Raw genomic sequence first — 18,288 nt, 5'->3', positions numbered from 1 at the left:
CCTGCCCCTCCCCGGGCCGCGGCCGTGCCCCGCGTCGCGCTCCCCCGGGATGGCCCGCGCGCCTCGGCGCTGCCTCTCGGAGCTCAAGGCAGAGCGGCGGCGGCCGCGCTCGGGGGGCGCGCGGCTGCAGCGGCGGCGGCGCCGCGCGTGAGGGGCCTCCTCAGGCCGAGCGGGCGCGGCGAGCGGCCGGGCTAGCGCAGCCAACATGTCGGATACCAAGGTAAAAGTTGCCGTCCGGGTCCGGCCCATGAACCGACGAGGTGAGGAGCTTTTCGCTCTTTTTTATTTCTGCTCGGGCTGAGGGCGGGGGCAACTTTGGAAACTGCGGGGCCGGGACGGCGAGAGCGCGGCCGGGGCGGAGGCGGCGTCCGCGCTGGCCGTGGTGCCCGGGGCGCCGTCTCCGGGCTCGGCAGCCTTCAGGGACGGAGCCCCGCGCGGCGCGGATGGAGGGCGGGCGGGCTGGAGGCGCGGATGCTGGACTTTGCAACGTCCCTTTCTCTCTGTGCTTTCAGAACTGGAACTGAACACCAAGTGCGTGGTGGAGATGGAAGGGAATCAAACGGTCCTGCACCCTCCTCCTGCTAACACCAAACAGGGAGAAAGGTAAAGCGGGTTCCCAGAGGGCGGCTGGGAGGATCCAGCCTCTCGGGGTCCTGCAAGTTTGAGCCAGGAAAATGGGAGTGCTCTTTCCTATTGTTAGGAGGATGGCTTCAAGTTTGTCGCCCGCTCCTGTTTGAAGCTGTTGCAAGTCCAAGTTCCTCTCCTCCCTCGCCCGCCTTCCCCTCCATCTAGAGCGGCGGCAGGCAGGGCACCCTGGCCACAGCCAGCACCAGTCAGCTGAGTCCGGGCGGGCCGCGAGGCACCCGGGAGGGAGAGGGCCGGATGGGACCCTATAGGTGATTCGCCCAGCCGCCACATTTTACAGACAGGAAAACTGAGGCCCGAGGCCGGCAGGTGACCAGCCCACGTCCTCATTGTTCGTGGAACCCAGTGCCTGGGATTCTTTTCGTCACTGCAGCGTTTGTTTCCTTTGGCAGAATTGTTTAGGGACAGTGTGTGTAAAATGGGAGGAAAAAATAGAGCAAGAGTCTTGTACGATGCAGACTCAGGCTGGGCTAGTTAACACCTATTTTAGTTGTTGTTGCTGAGTTGAGATAATGCCTCAATGTAATGCGCGAATTTTGATTTTCAAAGAAACAAAAGTAGGGCCCTGAACTGTATAGACACTGAGGGATGTTTAAAAAGGGGCTGTATTTACTAGATGGCAACATATTTGCATTTGAAAAGTGGTAACTGTTGGATCCTTATTATGTTCCATGCAGCAGTATGGGATAATGCCCCAAAATAATTTGAATATTTGGCATTTTTCTAGTAAGCCTCTGAGAAGAAATCGGTTGGAATTCATTCAATATAATAATGCAGTAGGTTGTGAATATATATGTGTGAAAAAAAGGGATAGTTTACAAAATTAATTTTCATTGGAAATGAGTATGAGTTTTTGTTTCCAAGAATCACCTGTTGATCGATGGAATACAATTTAGTGAATTTCGTTCTTCAGAGATTTTCACTGAAGAGAGACTCTGAGGCAGGGTTTGTTACATTATTGCTTAGAGAAGCGATGCCTCCATTCTATAATGTGTGGTGTTCAAGCTCAGTTTTGCCAAATTTGGGGAAAGAAATCATGAAGAGATAAGATTGGAAATTCTTTGCTTTTCGTATTGAGCATAGCAGTTTTTATCCAGTTTGCAAACATTCTGCTACCTTTAGCAGATTCTAGTGGTGATACTAAATAGCTAAGCTATATTTAAAATGTTGTGTTTAACACTGGATGTAGTGTTTATTGTACATTGTACTGAATGTTGTTTAGTAATGGATGTATTTTTAGATGCATTTATAGCAGTGTAGATAGTATGGTATATTTCATGGTGATAGTAAGTCAACTCATTGAGTACATTAAATATTTACAGATTAAATTAGATGCCCATATCACCAACGAATGTACCGCCCCAGCCCCCCGCAAACTGGATATCGTTATATTGTTTCGGGAAAAAATTCTATTGGGTCAGATTCTTGAAAGCAGTCTGGGGGAACAGGTAGAATATTTTTTAGCTCCTGTCGTGTAGCTGCTGCTATTTTTCCTTGCTGGCTTGGCACCTGCTCCTTGTCACTCTTAACCATAAGGAGTGCGACTGTTAGCTACTGTTTAATGACATGAAGTGTTGTCATTTGTGAAGAGAAACAGATTTGATTTTGTGGAATTTGGATACAATCTATAACTGTGGACAGTTGGTTCCAAATGCTAAGTAATCAGTTGATCATTTTTCGGGCTGAACCACGTTAGTTACTAATCAGGATCTTTTAGGTAAAGATTTGAAGGGTGATTTTGGGATCTATTCATCTGCTTACTTACTGTGATAGTCCCTTATCTGGAGTTATAAAAATAGCATTGAAATATGGGTACTCTCATGTTTTGTCCTTCTGACAGATCTAATTCTTTGAGTAGCAGATGAGCTTTCCATGGGATTCTGTCTGAGTACCGGTCATTTCGTTTACAGACAAACTGAGGAGTCAACACAACAGTGCTCCTTGTACATTAGGATTACTGTCTTTGCACAGATGAAGACACCAAATGCATTTTTATTTTCATTATGCAGCTTGGTTTCATATTTCTCCACAGACTTTTCCCTTAAAGTAACAGTGCATTTAAAAATAGAAACAATTCCTCCCTTGGGTTCTGGGTTGATTAATTGCAGCAATGCTTCATGCTATGTTTGCAATTCATTTCTGTCATTGGTTTTTAGATAGTGCTCAGGGCAGGGCAAAGGTGAAGAGTAGAATACTGAGAATGTTATTATTTTTCATACCTACAAGTCCAAGGTTTGAAGTGTAAGAGGTCTTTAAATGCATATTGGCAGACCTGTGTCGAATTGAGAATTACTGTTTTTCTGAAAGTTGCAAGAAATTACCAATGATTAACCATGGATAGAAATTCAAGGTTAGTGGGTGAAAGTTTTCAGTCTTACCAGTAAAAGCAAGTGAGAGTGCACTGATGTCTAGGGAAAACAAACAAACAGACAAACAGATGGGGTCAACTTTCATGATTTCCCCATTTACAAAACCAAAGCCAACAGTGTGTAGCAAGGACTAAAAGATCAGAGGATCTCTGAGGTTAAAGATGTTTGTTTTGTTGCTGAAATTCTAGTATTGTAATACATTGCATAGGTCCAGGTTAGTAGTTGCTATGTATACTAATCACCATTCTGAAACATTAAGACATATGGATTTGTTTCTTAAAATATCATTGCATTGCTCTCCAGGAGACAGGAAGTTCAGATCATTTCAATACCATGCTCAGCATAGGGGATTCTAAGATACTTGTGGATCTAGTACCTACACCAGAGTCACTCACCTTGGAGAGATAGGGGAGAGAGAGGAAAAAAATAGTTAAAATACAACGTGGTAAATTACACTGGCGTATACTTTTGCCATTTCCTGAACCACATAATTTCGAAATTCTCTGTTTCCTCTTCTTTCTCTCCCTTGAGGCTGTGAACTCCCTGAAGGCAGGTACCTTGTCCTACTTCTCTTTATGCCTCATGCTCCTGCATACTGGCACTTAGCAAGGGCTTAGCAAATGTGATGGGAGCATTGAGGAGGGGCTGTGGATGCTACCCAAGGTCCTGGCAACTTGCCAAGACAGGTCGTGTTTGTGTGGTCTTATGGATGCTGAGGGTACAGGTTCACTTTTGCAAGATGAGGAGAGAGTCCTTTGCCAATGAAAGTGAAAGCATACCTGCCACACGTTGCTTCTGGGTGATTGTACGTGTGTGAGTGAGGGTGTGGAGTACGATTCAGAAGCAAGGCAGTTCTGGACTGGGTGAGGTGGCTCACACCTGTAATCCCAGCACTTTGGGAGGCTAGGGTGGGTGGACCACTTGAGGCCAGGAGTTCGAGACGACCCTGGCCAACATGGTGAAACCCTGTCTCTCCTAAAAATATGAAAATTAGCCGAGTGTGGTGGAGCATACCTGTAATCTCAGCTGCCTGGGAGCCTAAGGCAGAAGAATCACCTGAACCTTGGAGGTGGAGGTTGCCATGAGCCAAGATTGTGCTACTGCACTCTCCCCTGGGCGACTGAGTGAGACTGCATCTCAAAAAACAAAACAAAACAAAACAAAACAGCAAGACAGTTCTGGGGGTGGGGTGGGTGTGGGTGAAGGGATGGAGTAGGATGAAGGGAGCAATGGAATGAGAATCCCTAACTTGCTATAAAGGCTGACATACACAGTGAAACAGCTCCCTCTTCACTCCTGCTGTCATCCCTACTTTGCCCATTTCTTCACTTCTCTGAAAATGGATAGCCACTGTCACTTAGTTCTCATGCCTTTTTTTCCAGATATATATGTGCCTTTTTAATACACACAACTATGTACACAAATAAGTATCTTATTTATATATATTTTAAGAAATATCTTTGGTATCTTTCTTTTTTTTTTTTTGAGACGGAGTCTTGCACTGTTGCCTGGGCTGGAGGGCAGTGGCGCAATCTCAGCTCACTGCAACCTCTGCCTCCCGGGTTCAAGCGATTTTCCTGCCTTAGTCTCCCAAGTAGCTGGGATTACAGGTGGCCATCACCACACCCAGCTAATTTTTTTTGTATTTTTAGTAGAGACGGGGTTTCACTATGTTGGCCAGGTTGGTCTCAAACTCCTGACCTCGTGATCTGCCTGCCTGGGCCTCCCAAAGTGCTGGGATTACAGGCATAAACCACCGCACCCGGCTCCCTTTGGAATCTTTCAATACCAGCATATTAAGACTTACTCATTCTTTTTTACATTCAATGTGAATGGTGGTGGTGGTTTTTTAAAATATAGGTGGTTGGCTTATGGGTCTGATCCCCGTGACTTTTAGGATGCTATGCTGTGAAAAGAATACAGTGGAACTTGCTTTCTACGGAAGTTTTGTTCTTAATTATTTTATGTAAGTGAATTGTAAGGTAAGACTCCAAAATAAAGTACGTATCTAACCTGCTGTGTAAAAATAAAATGTTGGGCTAAATATGGGCTCTCAGTAGAAGAGCATGAAAGTTTTTAGCTTCCTGTTCATATTTTCCATATGGCAGGATGAACAATACACCTTGCGAATCGTGTGAGGGAGGGTCAGTGGAAGAAAGCTTCCTCTTAATCAACTTTGTATGTATTTTCTAGTTTATTCACCAGCGATATCCCTTTCTGAACGTCTGAAATCCAAAATGCTCCAGATTCCTGGGGGCCAGGCGCAGTGGCTCACACCTGTAATCCCAGCACTTTGGGAGGCCAAGGCAGGCAGATCACCTGAGGTCAGGAGTTTGAGACCAGCCTGGCCAACATGGTGAAACCCCGTCGCTACTAAAAAAATAGAAAAGTTTGCTGGGTGTGGTGTTACACACCTGTAATCCCAGCTACTTGGGAGGCTAAGGCAGGAGAACTGCTTGAACCCAGGAGGCAGAGGGTGCGGTGAGCCGAGACTGAGCCATTGCACTCCAGCCTGAGCAGCAACAGGAGCAAAACTCCATCTCAAAAAAAAAGAAAAAAAAGAAAAAAAAAAAAAAGGAGAAAGAAAAAAAAGAATTCTCAGTTGGTAGGTATATAATGCATATATTCTAAATTCAAGAAAAATTCAAAATCCAAAACACTTCTGGTCCCAAGCATTTTGGGTAAGGGCTATTCAGTCTGTAAATGTTGCAAGTTTTTATTTCTAAGCTGGCTTCCTCCACCATTTTGAAGGCTTCTAGGATGGTTCCTTGGCTCCTGTGTCTCTGTAGACCAGAAATTTAAATATTAGTGAAAGTCATACATAATTAGAAAGATAAGTCACCTAAGAAGCGGTAATACTCCACATTATAAAATCACCTGTGGGACTTTGAATTCTCTTTTCTGTGTTGTTATTCTTATCTCTGCCCATATTACAGAGTTAATTGTAAGAAAGCAAAGAATAAGGCTGGGTGCAGTGACTCACGCCTGTAATCCCAGCACTTTGGGAGGCTGAGGCAGGCAGATCACAAGGTCAGGAGATCGAGATCATCTGGCCAACATGGTGAAACCCCATCTCTACTAAAATACAAAAAATTAGCCTGGTGTGTTAGCGTGTGCCTATAGTCCCAGCTACTTGGGAGGCTGAAGCAGGGGAATGCTTGAACCCGGGAGGCAGAGGTTGCAGTGAGCCAAGATTGTGCCAGTGCACTCCAGCCTGGTGACAGAGCAAGACTCCGTCTCAAAAAAAAAAAAAAATTTAGGTTTCACTAGTATAGGAGTGACCATTCTTCAGGCATGACATGAGTGGGAGTTTAAGGAGCGTTATAATGGACTATTTTCGTTAGCTATTAACATTTTCAATTTGTTTTAAAATAAAGGTACATGGAATCTTACTTTAAAAAACAAGACATTAGAGCTGGGCATGGAGGCTCATGCCTGTAATCCTGGCACTTTGGGAGGCCAAAGTGGGCAAAATTGCCTGAGCTCAGGAGTTCAAGACCAGCCTGGGCAACATGGTGAAACCCTGTCTGTACAAAAAAAGACAACAATTAGCTGGGCATGATGGCATGCACCTGTAGTCCCAGCTACTTGGGAGGCTGAGGTGGGAGTATCGCTTGAGCCTGTGAAGTTGAGGCTGAAGGGAGCTGAGATCACACCACTGCGCTCCAGGCTGGGTTACAAAGTAAGACCCTGACTCAAAAAAACAAAAACAGAAACAAACCAAAACAAAACAAAAATGAAAACGTTGGGAATGATAGTAAGAAGTGTTAAGAAAAATAAACAGGCCAGGTGCGGTGACTCACGCCTGTAGTCCCAGCAGCTTGGGAGGCCGAGGCAGGTGGATCACTAGGTCAAGAGATTGAGACCATCCTGGCCAACATGGTGAAACCTTGTCGCTACTAAAAATACAAAAGTTAACTGGGCGTGGTGGTGGGCGCCTATAGTCCCAGCTATTCAGGAGGCTGAGGCAAGAGTATCACTTGAACCCAGGAGGCATAGGTGGCAGTGAGCCGAGATCATGTCACTGCACTCCAGCCTGGCGACACAGGGAGACTCCGTCTCAAAAAACAAAAGAAAAAAGAGAAAGAAACAAAACTAAAAGTAATTATAATGCAGTGTAGTTTAGAGTTGTTATTTCATATTATTTTGTTGACAGTCAACAGTTAAAAATACATTTTAAATTATGAACTTGTATATGTATATTTCAAAGGTTCATGAAAAAATACTCAACTGTATGTGATGTTTTTCTGTCCCCTTCTGTTAGAATTCATTAAAAAAATGATAGCTATGTCTTACTGAACTATTTTTCAACTCACTAATGAGTCACAAACTTATATTTTGAAAACTATAGGTTTAATGAGTAAGAACTTGGGCCCTGGGTTTTTGTTTTTTTTAAACCTGTGTACACAGGTTTAAAGTGTGAAGTAGTTATAAAATTTATAAAGGCTGTGTTAAAAAAAAAAAAAAAACAGGTCCCGCTCTTCATTTCTTTCCCCAGAGGCAACCACTTTTAGTGGTTTTAGTTCATTGTTTTGGAATTTCCCGCCATATTTCTGAATAACATTCTGGTAGTGCTAGTTTTTTATTTGCTTTCTTTGTTCTCTTTCTCTGCTTTATTCTCACCTCACCCCCAAATTCTTCCCACCTGCTCCCTATTTTCCCAAAATAGTGATTTTGGTTGGATCAATATTTAGTGTTGACATTATTTATATGACTATACCGAACATTGTTGGCATTGAGCTATGAGTTGTTCAATGAATTCTTATCATACAAAACTTTTGTTTTGCCTGGTATTAATAATTGTTGCTTTTTTCCCTCTTTTTTTCTTTATTTTGCTTCTTTTTCTATGTACTTATTACGTCAACATCCAAACTCTCTGCTGCTTGCCTAAATCTTTTTTCAAGACTTTCAAACATAAAAGGTACTCTTTGGAGTTCCTCTTCTTAGAGACATTTCTCCTTGGCTCTTCTTACGTGTTCTGTTGTGATCTGGTAGCCCTCTCAGCTTGGAGCAGTTGCCTCCCCAGGGTTTCCCGCACCATCATTCAGGGGATTCCCTTGACCTTTCTTCTGTGTGGAATCTCCTATTTTTCTATTTTCTTTCCCTTCTTCTTGGTTTCCTGCTTCCATTTTGTAGAGCACATCCTTCAGTAGTTTCCTAAGAAAGCATGATTGGAAGGTGAAGTTTTTTGAAACTATGAAAAGTATCTTAATTCCACCTACTCACCTTATTGATAGTGTGGCTGTGTATCATATTCTACTTTAAAGACATTATTCCACTGTCTTTTATCTTTCATTGCTTCTGTTGAGAAGTTATTTGGGTTTCTAATCCTTTGGATGTGACCTAGTTTGTTCCCCTCTGGAATCTGTTAGAATTTTTTTCCCCTGTTTTTGTTAAATCACAATAGTGGGCCTTTTTGACCTGGAAACTCATATCTTTCAGTTCTGAAAAAAATATTGTTGAATTAGTTCATTAATAAGACTTTCTCTTTGTTTTCTCTGTTTTTTTCTGGAACACCTAATAGGATATGGGGTTTCCTGAACTGGTCTTCTGATGGTTTTATTTTTTCTTTTTACTTTTTACCTCTTGTCTTTTTGTCCTACCTTTTCAGAGATTTCCTACACTATATCTTACAAGCCTTATGTTTAATCCTTATGATTAATTTTTCTTTTCTGCTGTCACATTTTTAATTTTCAAGAGCTCTTTTTTTGGCCTCCTTTTTTTTTTAAGCATTTTATTCTTGTTTTTTTTTGTGGTATCTTCTCTGTCTATCTGAGGATGTTAATGATAATTTTCTCCATATAGTTTGCTTTTTGTTTTCTCCCTAAAGCACATTGTTTTGTTTGTTTGTTTTGGTGTATTTTATGTTAAGGACATTTCTCAGATGTAACTGTATCTCAGCTAAACTCGGGGGTTTCTCCAGAGCAAGAACTATACATGATTTATCGTTGTGTTCTCAGTGCTTAGATTCAAGAATGCCCCACGCCAAAAGCATTTTGTAAATTCTCTTTGCAGTTACTATTATTATTAAAAGTTTTTGTCAAATCCCTTTTCTGTTGAACTTCCAACAATAAAAGCAATAATTTTCTTTTTCTTAAGAACTTCGATAAATGCTAGAATTGAAGGTAGTAGCTACTGTAGACAACTCAGTTACCCACATTCATAAAGATAGTTTGTTACTACAAAAAGCTGGATTTTTTTTTTTTTTTTTAGATGGAGTCTCGTTGTGTTGCCTAGGCTGGAGTCCAGTGGCACAATCTTGGTGTGCTGCAACCTCTGCCCCTCAGGTTCAATCGATTCTTGTGCCTCAGCCTCCCGAGTAGCTGGGACTACAGGTGTGCATCACCACGCCTGGCTAAATTTTTGTATTTTTAGTAGACATGGGGTTTCGCTGCATTGGTCAGGTTGTTCTCGAACTCCTGGCCTCAAGTGGCCTCCTGGTCCGCCCTCCTTGGCCTCCCAAAGTGCTGGGATTATAGGCGTGAGCCACCATACCCGGCTGGAAAATTTTTAAAAATCATACTTTTTGCATCACTGTTGCAAAAATTTTAGTTAAGAAATTGTTTTGTCCTTTTAAAAAAGGTGTATGCCTATTAGGCTGGAGGAAAATGCCATATTATTATATCTTTTGTCTTACATCTTTTCAGAATGGTACCAAAATGGCTAGTTTATCATCCCACTACTTAACTCAGCTTCCTATGGCGAAATCCAGCTAGAAATAGTGGAAAACTTGAACTGTCTCCAATTTTCAATAAAATTGCACATGCCATGTACTCATATTTTTAAGAAAATTTACAGGAATAAGTTTCCCTCAAATAGTAAACATTCTCCAGATATCAGTTTATTGGAGTAATCCAACTAAAGTTACGCTTTCTCAAATCTTCCCTGGAACAAGAGCAGAGAAGATGTTTATATGTTTAGAATTTAAAGAAATTTTCAGAATATTACCTGCAAAGGAAACAGAATAGCAGAGAAATAAACAAGACATTCAGAAGCACTTAGTGAGATTACTTTGTACCTTGGCATATGAGAAATTTTTATTAATATCAGAGCTATCAACAAGGGATGTAATGGAAATGCTAAAATTTAGATGAAAACGTATTAAAACAACAGTTGATTTATGTGAGATCCAGTGGCTATTTTTTCAAAAAAGACCACTCTACAAAATATTTCTGGATATTTAGACATGCAAATGTAAGAAGAAGTTCCTCCTTGGAAATTAGTTTATTTGGTATTTTACCGCTGAACAACTAGGTGAAAACTAAATAAAAACAAAATAAAGTTTTCACAGCTCTCTGTAAAATTTTATTTGTGAAAAATGTATAATTTTTATATGCGATTGTAGATCTAAGGTTAAACTGTGTAAAATTTTATTCGTGAAAAATGTGTAATCCTTATATTCAATTGTAGATCTAAGGTTAAAAAGGAAAAGTAGAGAGGAGAATCCTCCTAGACTCACAGGACTAGAAAGACCTGATAGTTCACCAGTCCAAGCCCCCTCATTTGATTGAATCCAGTGTTAATTTCATGTTATTATGAGATTAACAATTCGGTGAGTCATTGATAAAGTAGGACTATTTTATCAAATTATCCTTGCAATGTACTTTTCATGTCAAAGCACAATCGTGTCTTTTTTAAAAGTTGCATTGTTAGACACTCTAAAATGTTTTTGCATAGGTAACTTTGTAAGAAGCATGACAGAAACAAAAAAGGGATGTGAGAATCGTTGTCCTACCAAGCTTAACAAATCAGTTATTTTTCCTCGATGTTTATTTTGTCCTTGCCCATGTAATACAAATATTTGCTGTTATAATTTTGTGTTTTGCTTTTCTTCCACTTATATTTTGTCATGCTACATATGGTCATAGTCATAGTTTTCACATTTATAATTTTAATAATTGAATATAGTCTCTTGAATTTTTAACCATTTCTATATTTTTAGGCCTTACAGTTGTTTCTATTAGAGATTACAAATAAGAGCATCTTCATGAAACATTTTAGTGTCCTTTGCTTGCTAGTTGAAAGGCATTTCTTCTCATGATTGCCAGCATAAAAATACATCTTTGCAATTGTGTGACAACATGAACTATTCTTTTACATTATAGTGAAGCTAAAAGTTGATAATTTCCATATTTAAGTACGAGAGACGACATGGCAAAAATGATTTTGTGTGGGCAGTAGTAACAAGATAGGTGGTATTCAAACTTGAATGTACATCAGAATCACCTGGAGGGCCCCACCCTGACAGGTTCTGATTTGGTAGGTCTAGGGTGGAGCCTGGGAATGTGCATTTCTTTCTTTTTTTTTTTTTTTTTGAGGCGGAGTCTCACTCTGTTGCCCAGGCTGGAGTGCAGTGGCACCATTTCGGCTCACTGCAAGCTCTGCCTCTCGGGTTCACGCCATTCTCCTGCCTCAGCCTCCCGAGTAGCTGGGACAGGTGCCTGCTACTGCGCCTGGCTAATTTTTTTTATTTTTAGTAGAGACAGAGTTTCACCGTGTTAGCTAGGATGGTCTCTATCTCCTGACCTCATGATTCACCCGCCTTAGCCTCCCAAAGTGCTGGGATTACAGGTGTGAGCCACTGCACCTGGCCTTTTTTTTTTTTTTTTGCTGTTTTTTGAGCTGGAGTCTCGCTCTGTTGCCAAGGCTGAAGTGCAGTGGCATGATCTCAGCTCACTGCAACCTCCACCTCCCAGATTCAAGCAATTCTTCTGCCTCAGCCTCCTGCGTAGCTGGGATTACAGGTACCTGCCACCACACCTGCTAATTTTTTTTTTGCATATTTAGTAGAGACAGGGTTTCACCATGTTGGCCAGGCTGGTCTCAAACTCCTGACCTCAAGTGATCTGCCCGCCTCTTCCTCCCAAAGTGCTGGGATTATAGGTGTGAACCACTGCGCCCAGCTGGGAATGTACATTTCTAACAAGTTCCCAGGTGATGGCTGATGCTGGTAGCTCAGGACCAAGCTTTGAGAACTGCTAGTCTAGACCAGCACTGTCCGGTAGAATTTTCTGAGATGATGGAAATGTTCTATACCTTCACCGTCCAATATGACAACCACTAGCCATATATGATCACTGAATACTTGAAATGTGACTATGATCAAGGAATTTAAATTTAAATTTTATTTTCATTAATTTAAATTTAAACAGCTATATGTGGCCAATGTGTTGAACTGCATGGATCTGGACTTTGGTTCTCAACCTTGGCTGCACCACAGAATTTCCTGGGATGCTTTAAAAATAGATGCCTGGGTCCCAGCCCCAGAGATTCTCACTTAATTGGGCTGTAGTGCACCTTGGACACTAGGATTTTTTTTAAAAAGCTGGGAAGGTGTCTCAGTTACTATTGTTGCTTAACAAACTACTCTAAAACTTAGTGGTCTAAAAAAACCCCATTTTGCTATACCCATGAATTCTGTAGGTTAGGAATCTGAACAGGGCAGAGTAGATATGACTTGTCTTTGCTGCACAGTTCCTGGGGATATAGCCATCCAAAAGTTTGACCAGGTTGAATGCCCAAGACTGTTAACGCACATGGTTGGCTGTCGATTCTCGAGAATGTGTGGCCAAGGTTGAAAACCATTGGTCTAGTATAATAAATTAGTTTCCCACCAGGCGCAGTGACTCAACCTGTAATCCTAGCACTTTGGGAGGCTGAGGTGGGCAGATCATGAGGTCAGGAGTTTGAGACCAGCCTGGCCAACATGGTGAAACCCCATCTCTACTAAAAATACAAAAAAATTAGCCGGACATGTTGGCGCGTGCCTGTAATCCCAGTTACTTAGGAGGCTGAGGCAGGAGAATCGCTTGAACCCGGGAGGTGGAGGTTGCAGTGAGCTGAGATTGCGCCACTGCACTCCAGCCTGGGTGACAGAGCGAGACTCTATCTCAAAAAATAAAAATAAAAAACCAGGTTCCTAACAGAAGGACTCTCTAAACAGATGTATTTAATTAAAGTGCATCTTGCTATTTGTTTTTACTTGAATTACAGTAGAGGGGAAAGAATTACCTAACTTACCTAAATGCAGAGTACTTGCCTATCCTTCACCTGATACTGACTTGTTAGAAGACACAGGTTGTTTCTCAGCTTTCTGGTTTGAGAGTTGTGGGCTTCAATTCCCGGTTTCCAGTCCTGTAATGATGTGACAATTCCAGCAAAGCCATGGGGACCCCATCCATGCAGAGGCTCTGGTCTGGGCTGTGGAGAAGCAGCATGGCACAGTGAACTGTGAGAAGTCTGGGTGCCATCTGGTTCTGCCACCGACTTGGTCTGCTTCTTTGAGATAGCCGTTGATCCTTTTGCAGCTAAGTTTCTTCATCTGTAAAATTGAGGGCTGGACTAGATAGTCTGTAAGGGTTTATTTTCTTTAAGTTGTAATGTTCAGATTGATCCCAACTGTACTTAAATACAGAGTTGAGTTAAATAGAGTAAGTAGGTAACATTTATAGGAGCTGAAATACGTTGCATTTTAATTTACTTCTTGGCCAGGGTGTTAGGTGAACTGAAGAGGACAGGGTCACCATTCTTGGGAGGCTTGGTTTGCACGCAGTAGCTGATAGAGAATGGAAGGTGTCAAATGAAATAAAGCAGCAGCATGAAGTCGTTATCAGCTAGCTGAGAATCCTGGATTCCTTATAGACGTTCTACATGCCTCCTTCATTGGCTTTGGTAGTAGCCTTTGCCTGTGTCTACAGAGCATTATAAGAAAATCATCTGATTTGAATCTTTTAATTAGTCTTCATCTTATACAGTTGTGTTATTTGTGGGATCCAGTGATTTTTAAGCTGTTCTTAAAGGTATACAGCTGTTTTATGCAACAAGTATATATGTGTGGGAGTGGAGAAATGACATTTATTGTTGGTTTAGAACTTCCTTGGGTATTGTGTTTTGTTTCTGAGGATTCTGTTGCAACCCTACCAAACTCCAGTTCATCTCCAATATTTCCTGTCTTCCACTGTGGGATAAACTCAGGTTAGTGTGTCTGTGTCTCTGGTTTATGCCCTTTTTCCCTTTCTTTCAAAAGCAGAGTGGTTATTGATTCTGTGGGGCTCTTCAAGGTCTGGTCTGTAGGTTTGTTGAACTGGCTGCTGTTGGAAGAAGCTTGAGGGAAACCTCTGTTCGTAGTTCCCTTAGGGAAAAAAGTTTGGAGCCTTGTTTTTTTTTTCTCTCTCTCTCTCTCAAAGACGAGGAACAGGAAGGAAGCCTTTGAGGAAAGGGAAGCTTTGCTCTTTGCTGTTGGCCCTTTGCATTGTCTTAGGGAGACACTCCCTAGACTGCACACCCACCACAAATGACCATAAATATTTCTGTGTATCAAGCTGGAGCCTCAGGAAAACCAGAAAGCGTAAACGACGAACTGCATAGGCATCCGTTTTGAGTGTTGAAAAGATCTGTCCCGGATTTTGGAAGGGCCACATACAATAAACCGACATGTAGTTTGTTGGACAGATTAACAAGCCTTTAAACATACTTACGTTCTGTTCTAGGGTTTAATAAAACAAGTCCTCAGAATTGATGCCTTTGGTGCCCACCTATTTTCCCAGCTAAAGAGAGAATGTGTAGAGATTTATAGCTGAACTTGCAGTTATAATTGGACCTTTGTAATTGTAAGGTTTTTAAATGAAATACCGTTTTTGGTTTTGTTTTGCCTTTTTGCTCTCTACTTCTAATCATACAGTTAATTAAAGTTTAGTATTCACTATACAAATTGTAACAGGGAATGGTTACATTATGACATTGAGAGAGATCCTTAAAATTACTTGTTTCAAGGATAATGTGTTGAGTAAAGAGGAAGGAGGATAGTAGTGGGGAAGGTTTATCAAGATAACGGTGTTAAATTTGAGCAGCCGTATCCACTTTTAAGCATCTGCTTTTTGAGTCTAGACTTACAAAGAGTTACAGTACAGATAGGTAACATTAGCATGGTAATGTCATTTTAAGTTTTTTGAAGCCTTGAAGTATTGTTGGCTTTGATGGAATAGTATTCCTCTTTCTAGGATTACAGCCTAGTCTACATTTTTATGATGAATTATGCATTGGAAATAGTTTTCAAAAATTGCTGGTCTACTGCAATCCTAAAGGACTTTTTTTAAAGTTCTGTAGCTAGATTATTTAACTAGTTTTTTTCTTTTTTTCCCCCAAGAGTGAATGTTAGCTACCCTTGCTCATTGGTTCTCAGACTTAAGGATTTTTTAAAAACAGTAGAAATAAAAATTTGGATAAACAGAGAGTTCCCAACCTCTTTTAAATATGCCAAGTAATCACACTGAAACAAGAGCAAGCCAGACATGGTGACTCACTCCTGTAGTCCCAACTCTTTGGGAGGCAGAGGTGGGAGAATCGCTTGGGCCCAGGAGCTTGAGATCAGCCTGGGCAACATGACAAAACCCCATCTCTACAAAAAATAAAAACATTAGCTGGATGTGGTAGTGTGCACCTGTAGTCCCAGCTACTTGCAGGGCTGAAATGGGAGGATCACTTGAACGCAGAAGGTCTAGGCTGCAGTGAGCCATGATTATGCCACTGCACTCTAGCCTGGGCCACAGAGTGAGACCCTGTCTCAAAAAAAAAAAGAAAAAAAAAAGAAAAAGAAAAACAAAAGCACTACTAAATCTTAATATTTTATTGTAAAATAAAGGTCAACTTAACACCAGAATAGGAGAAGGGACATAATCTCAGGATGTAAACCTTGGATACATTTAATTTTGTGAAGTCATCACATTAATTATCTTTTTCCTGGAAATTGATTGAAATATCACCATAGCTATGTGACCCCTGAACTGTGAAGTGCAGTTAGATGTCCCTGGTGCATGCGATGTCTAACGGTACATCAACTATTGGAGTTCTGAGAATCTTGGGTCCTTCAGGCCAGATCATACTATGAATCATTAAAGGATATTTTCCTTTAAAAATTGACCTGTCTCTGTTATTTGTATGTAGACTGAATTTTTTTAGTGGTAGGCTACATCTTTGCTTTTGTATTTTGATGTATTGAAATAACCTCACCAATCTTTTTAAAAGTTAGCTGAAATAAAATTGAAATTTGTAAAAGTGTTGTAAATTACTTTGTCTCTGAGCTGCAACTTTTCCCCTGGGAATCTCTTATTTGCCTTTTGCACTGTTTTGATAGATCCCTGTTGAGTATAAATAAGTAGTTTTGTAAAGCACTATCAAGTGTTGTGGTCAAGAGTGTGCTCTTTGGAGACAAACTGCTCAGGTAAATAGATACAAGGCTTTTAAGTGATTATAACCTATGTCTGTTCAGTACTTCTATCTGAGCCTATCACTAACATCCTTAGAAAGAATTCAGTAAGTAAGAGGATTAGGGAAAAGGAGATGCCTGTCATTAACACTCATGGCCAGGCCTACCCAGGATGCAGATATTTAAGTCAAATATTGCATTAAGATTAATAAAGAAAGAAGGGGGTGGGGGAGAAAAGAAAAGGAAAGATAAAAGAAAACTACCTGGGAATTGAAGCAGGCAAAGTGCTGGAAGCATGTAACCGATCTGAAATCTATTTACTTTCACACTGTCATTGGATCTCCTCTCTCAGCATCCTGATATATATATAATTTTTGTATTTTTAGTAGAGACAGGGTTTCGTCATGTTGACCAGGCTAGTCTCAAACTCCTGGCCTCAAGTAATCTGCCACCTTGGCCTCCCAAAGTGTTGGGATTACAGGCTTGAGTCACCATGCCTGGCCTGCTTTTATGTATTTCTATATACAGAAACTTAAATTGAATAAATGGATCAAAAACTGTTCTAAGAAAGCATGCATCAATCCCTTATTTAAGAAGACACAAATACATATACAGGCGTTTAGGTTTGTATGGCATATTTTAAAACTTTTTAAAAGAAAATAATAAAGGAAATTAGAATGTTTCTGTTAAATATCCTAAATATAGTCTCCAAATTTTAGTGGATCAGTAAATGAATGCCAAAAACCAAAAGATTTCCAAAGTAAACATTTCTGGGGTAAAATATATTCGTGTAAGGGATGCCAGGGAGCCAGATATGCAAGTAAAAATATTTCTCTATTCTGAACTTTAACAAAGAGGCCCTCCAGTTCATCCTTTCCAGGATGGTAAACCCTGGAACAAGAGTCCTCAGCATCAGTATGGGGATAATAAAGTCAGTTGCCTCAGGAAGAAAAATAAAAGTCTAGAAACCTAATATTGTTGAACACAGTATGTCACTAGCTTCAGCCAATCATTTCCTCAGAAATCATTTATGACTAAGTAGTATTGGCAGTCCATGAATCCCCTATGCTAACTAAAGCCTAGTAACCTTATATCCAATTAATATAAATATAATTACGTAGTACAACAAACATTTAGTGAGTATATACTGTGTCTAAGATGGCAAAGGGCCAGCCCCCAATAACTAGAGTACAAAGCAGAAGATACCACGATTGGAGGCAGAGCCTCCAGCCATGTGGTCAAAACCTATTGCTCTGAATAAAGACAGTGACCAGTTCCATGTCCACGAATAATCTGTACAAATGGCTTATCATACCCTGTAGACTATCAGCTCCTTGTGAGCGGAGCCCCTTGTCTTATTTGTCTTTTGTTTCTTCCCTCTTTCTCGGAGCAGCTAGCATATGCCTTGTGCATAGTAAGTGCCTTGTAGATGTTTTATAGTTGAATACAATGAAGGATGTGGATATAGACTTTATAAGAGCTGTGCCTAGGTAGATGAGTCTGTGGGTGGAGAGTCCTCAGGTTGTGTCTGTCACATCACTGGTGGTTCTAGTGCTTCTAGTCTGGTCCCTCTGAGACCTCTAATTTCTGCATTAAATTGTTACATAATGATAGCCTTTGTGCTGTCATGTGGCTTCTGGGGGTAATGGCAGTACATATGTAGCTCTGGACCCTTCCAACTTTGGCTGCCACTGCCTTTGGCTGACAGGCAGAGGCTGTAGCTGCTTAGGACTACATGAGATAAATAATGGTTGATCCAGCCAGGAGGTCACCAGTCTTTGACAAAGTTCACATTTTTAACATTCACTGCACAACCTATATAACAGCATTAGCTGCAGATTCTATGCAGGTAACTAGTGGAAGAGAATTCCATCCTAGGCAAAGTTGTGAGGTCGGAATGTTTCATTTCCTATACTGCCAGAGCTATACACCCAGAGGTGGTGTGTGGTCCCAGACTGGATGGGTGGACCCTACACCAACCTGATGTAGTTGGCATTCCTGTGAGTCAGCATGAGAAGTTGTTCTCCTGTTGTCATAGGGAGAGAGGGCTGGAGTGAAAGAATTGAGAGA

General features: G+C 41.1%; 1 protein-coding gene across 5 annotated transcripts in view; it reads left to right on the top strand.

Annotated features, from left to right (window-relative positions):
* Positions 1-45: 45 nt before the first annotated feature.
* KIF13A (kinesin family member 13A) overlaps positions 46-18,288 on the top strand; it is a 233,685-nt gene continuing 215,442 nt past the window's right edge. For 4 of the 5 annotated variants that reach the window (XM_025383020.1, XM_025383019.1, XM_025383018.1 and 1 more), the window contains exons 1-2: positions 46-260; positions 513-603. In XM_025383020.1, coding sequence (XP_025238805.1) covers positions 206-260; positions 513-603 — 146 coding nt within the window. In that variant the 5' untranslated portion in view covers positions 46-205. The remainder of the gene's footprint in view (positions 261-512; positions 604-18,288) is intronic. The other variant, XM_025383017.1, reaches the window with a different exon arrangement.

Source organism: Theropithecus gelada, chromosome 4 (genome assembly GCF_003255815.1).
Source record: "Theropithecus gelada isolate Dixy chromosome 4, Tgel_1.0, whole genome shotgun sequence".
Classification (NCBI taxonomy): Eukaryota; Metazoa; Chordata; class Mammalia; order Primates; family Cercopithecidae; genus Theropithecus; species Theropithecus gelada.
Note: the sequence above shows the minus strand (reverse complement) of the source record. Positions and strands in the feature narration are given on the sequence as shown.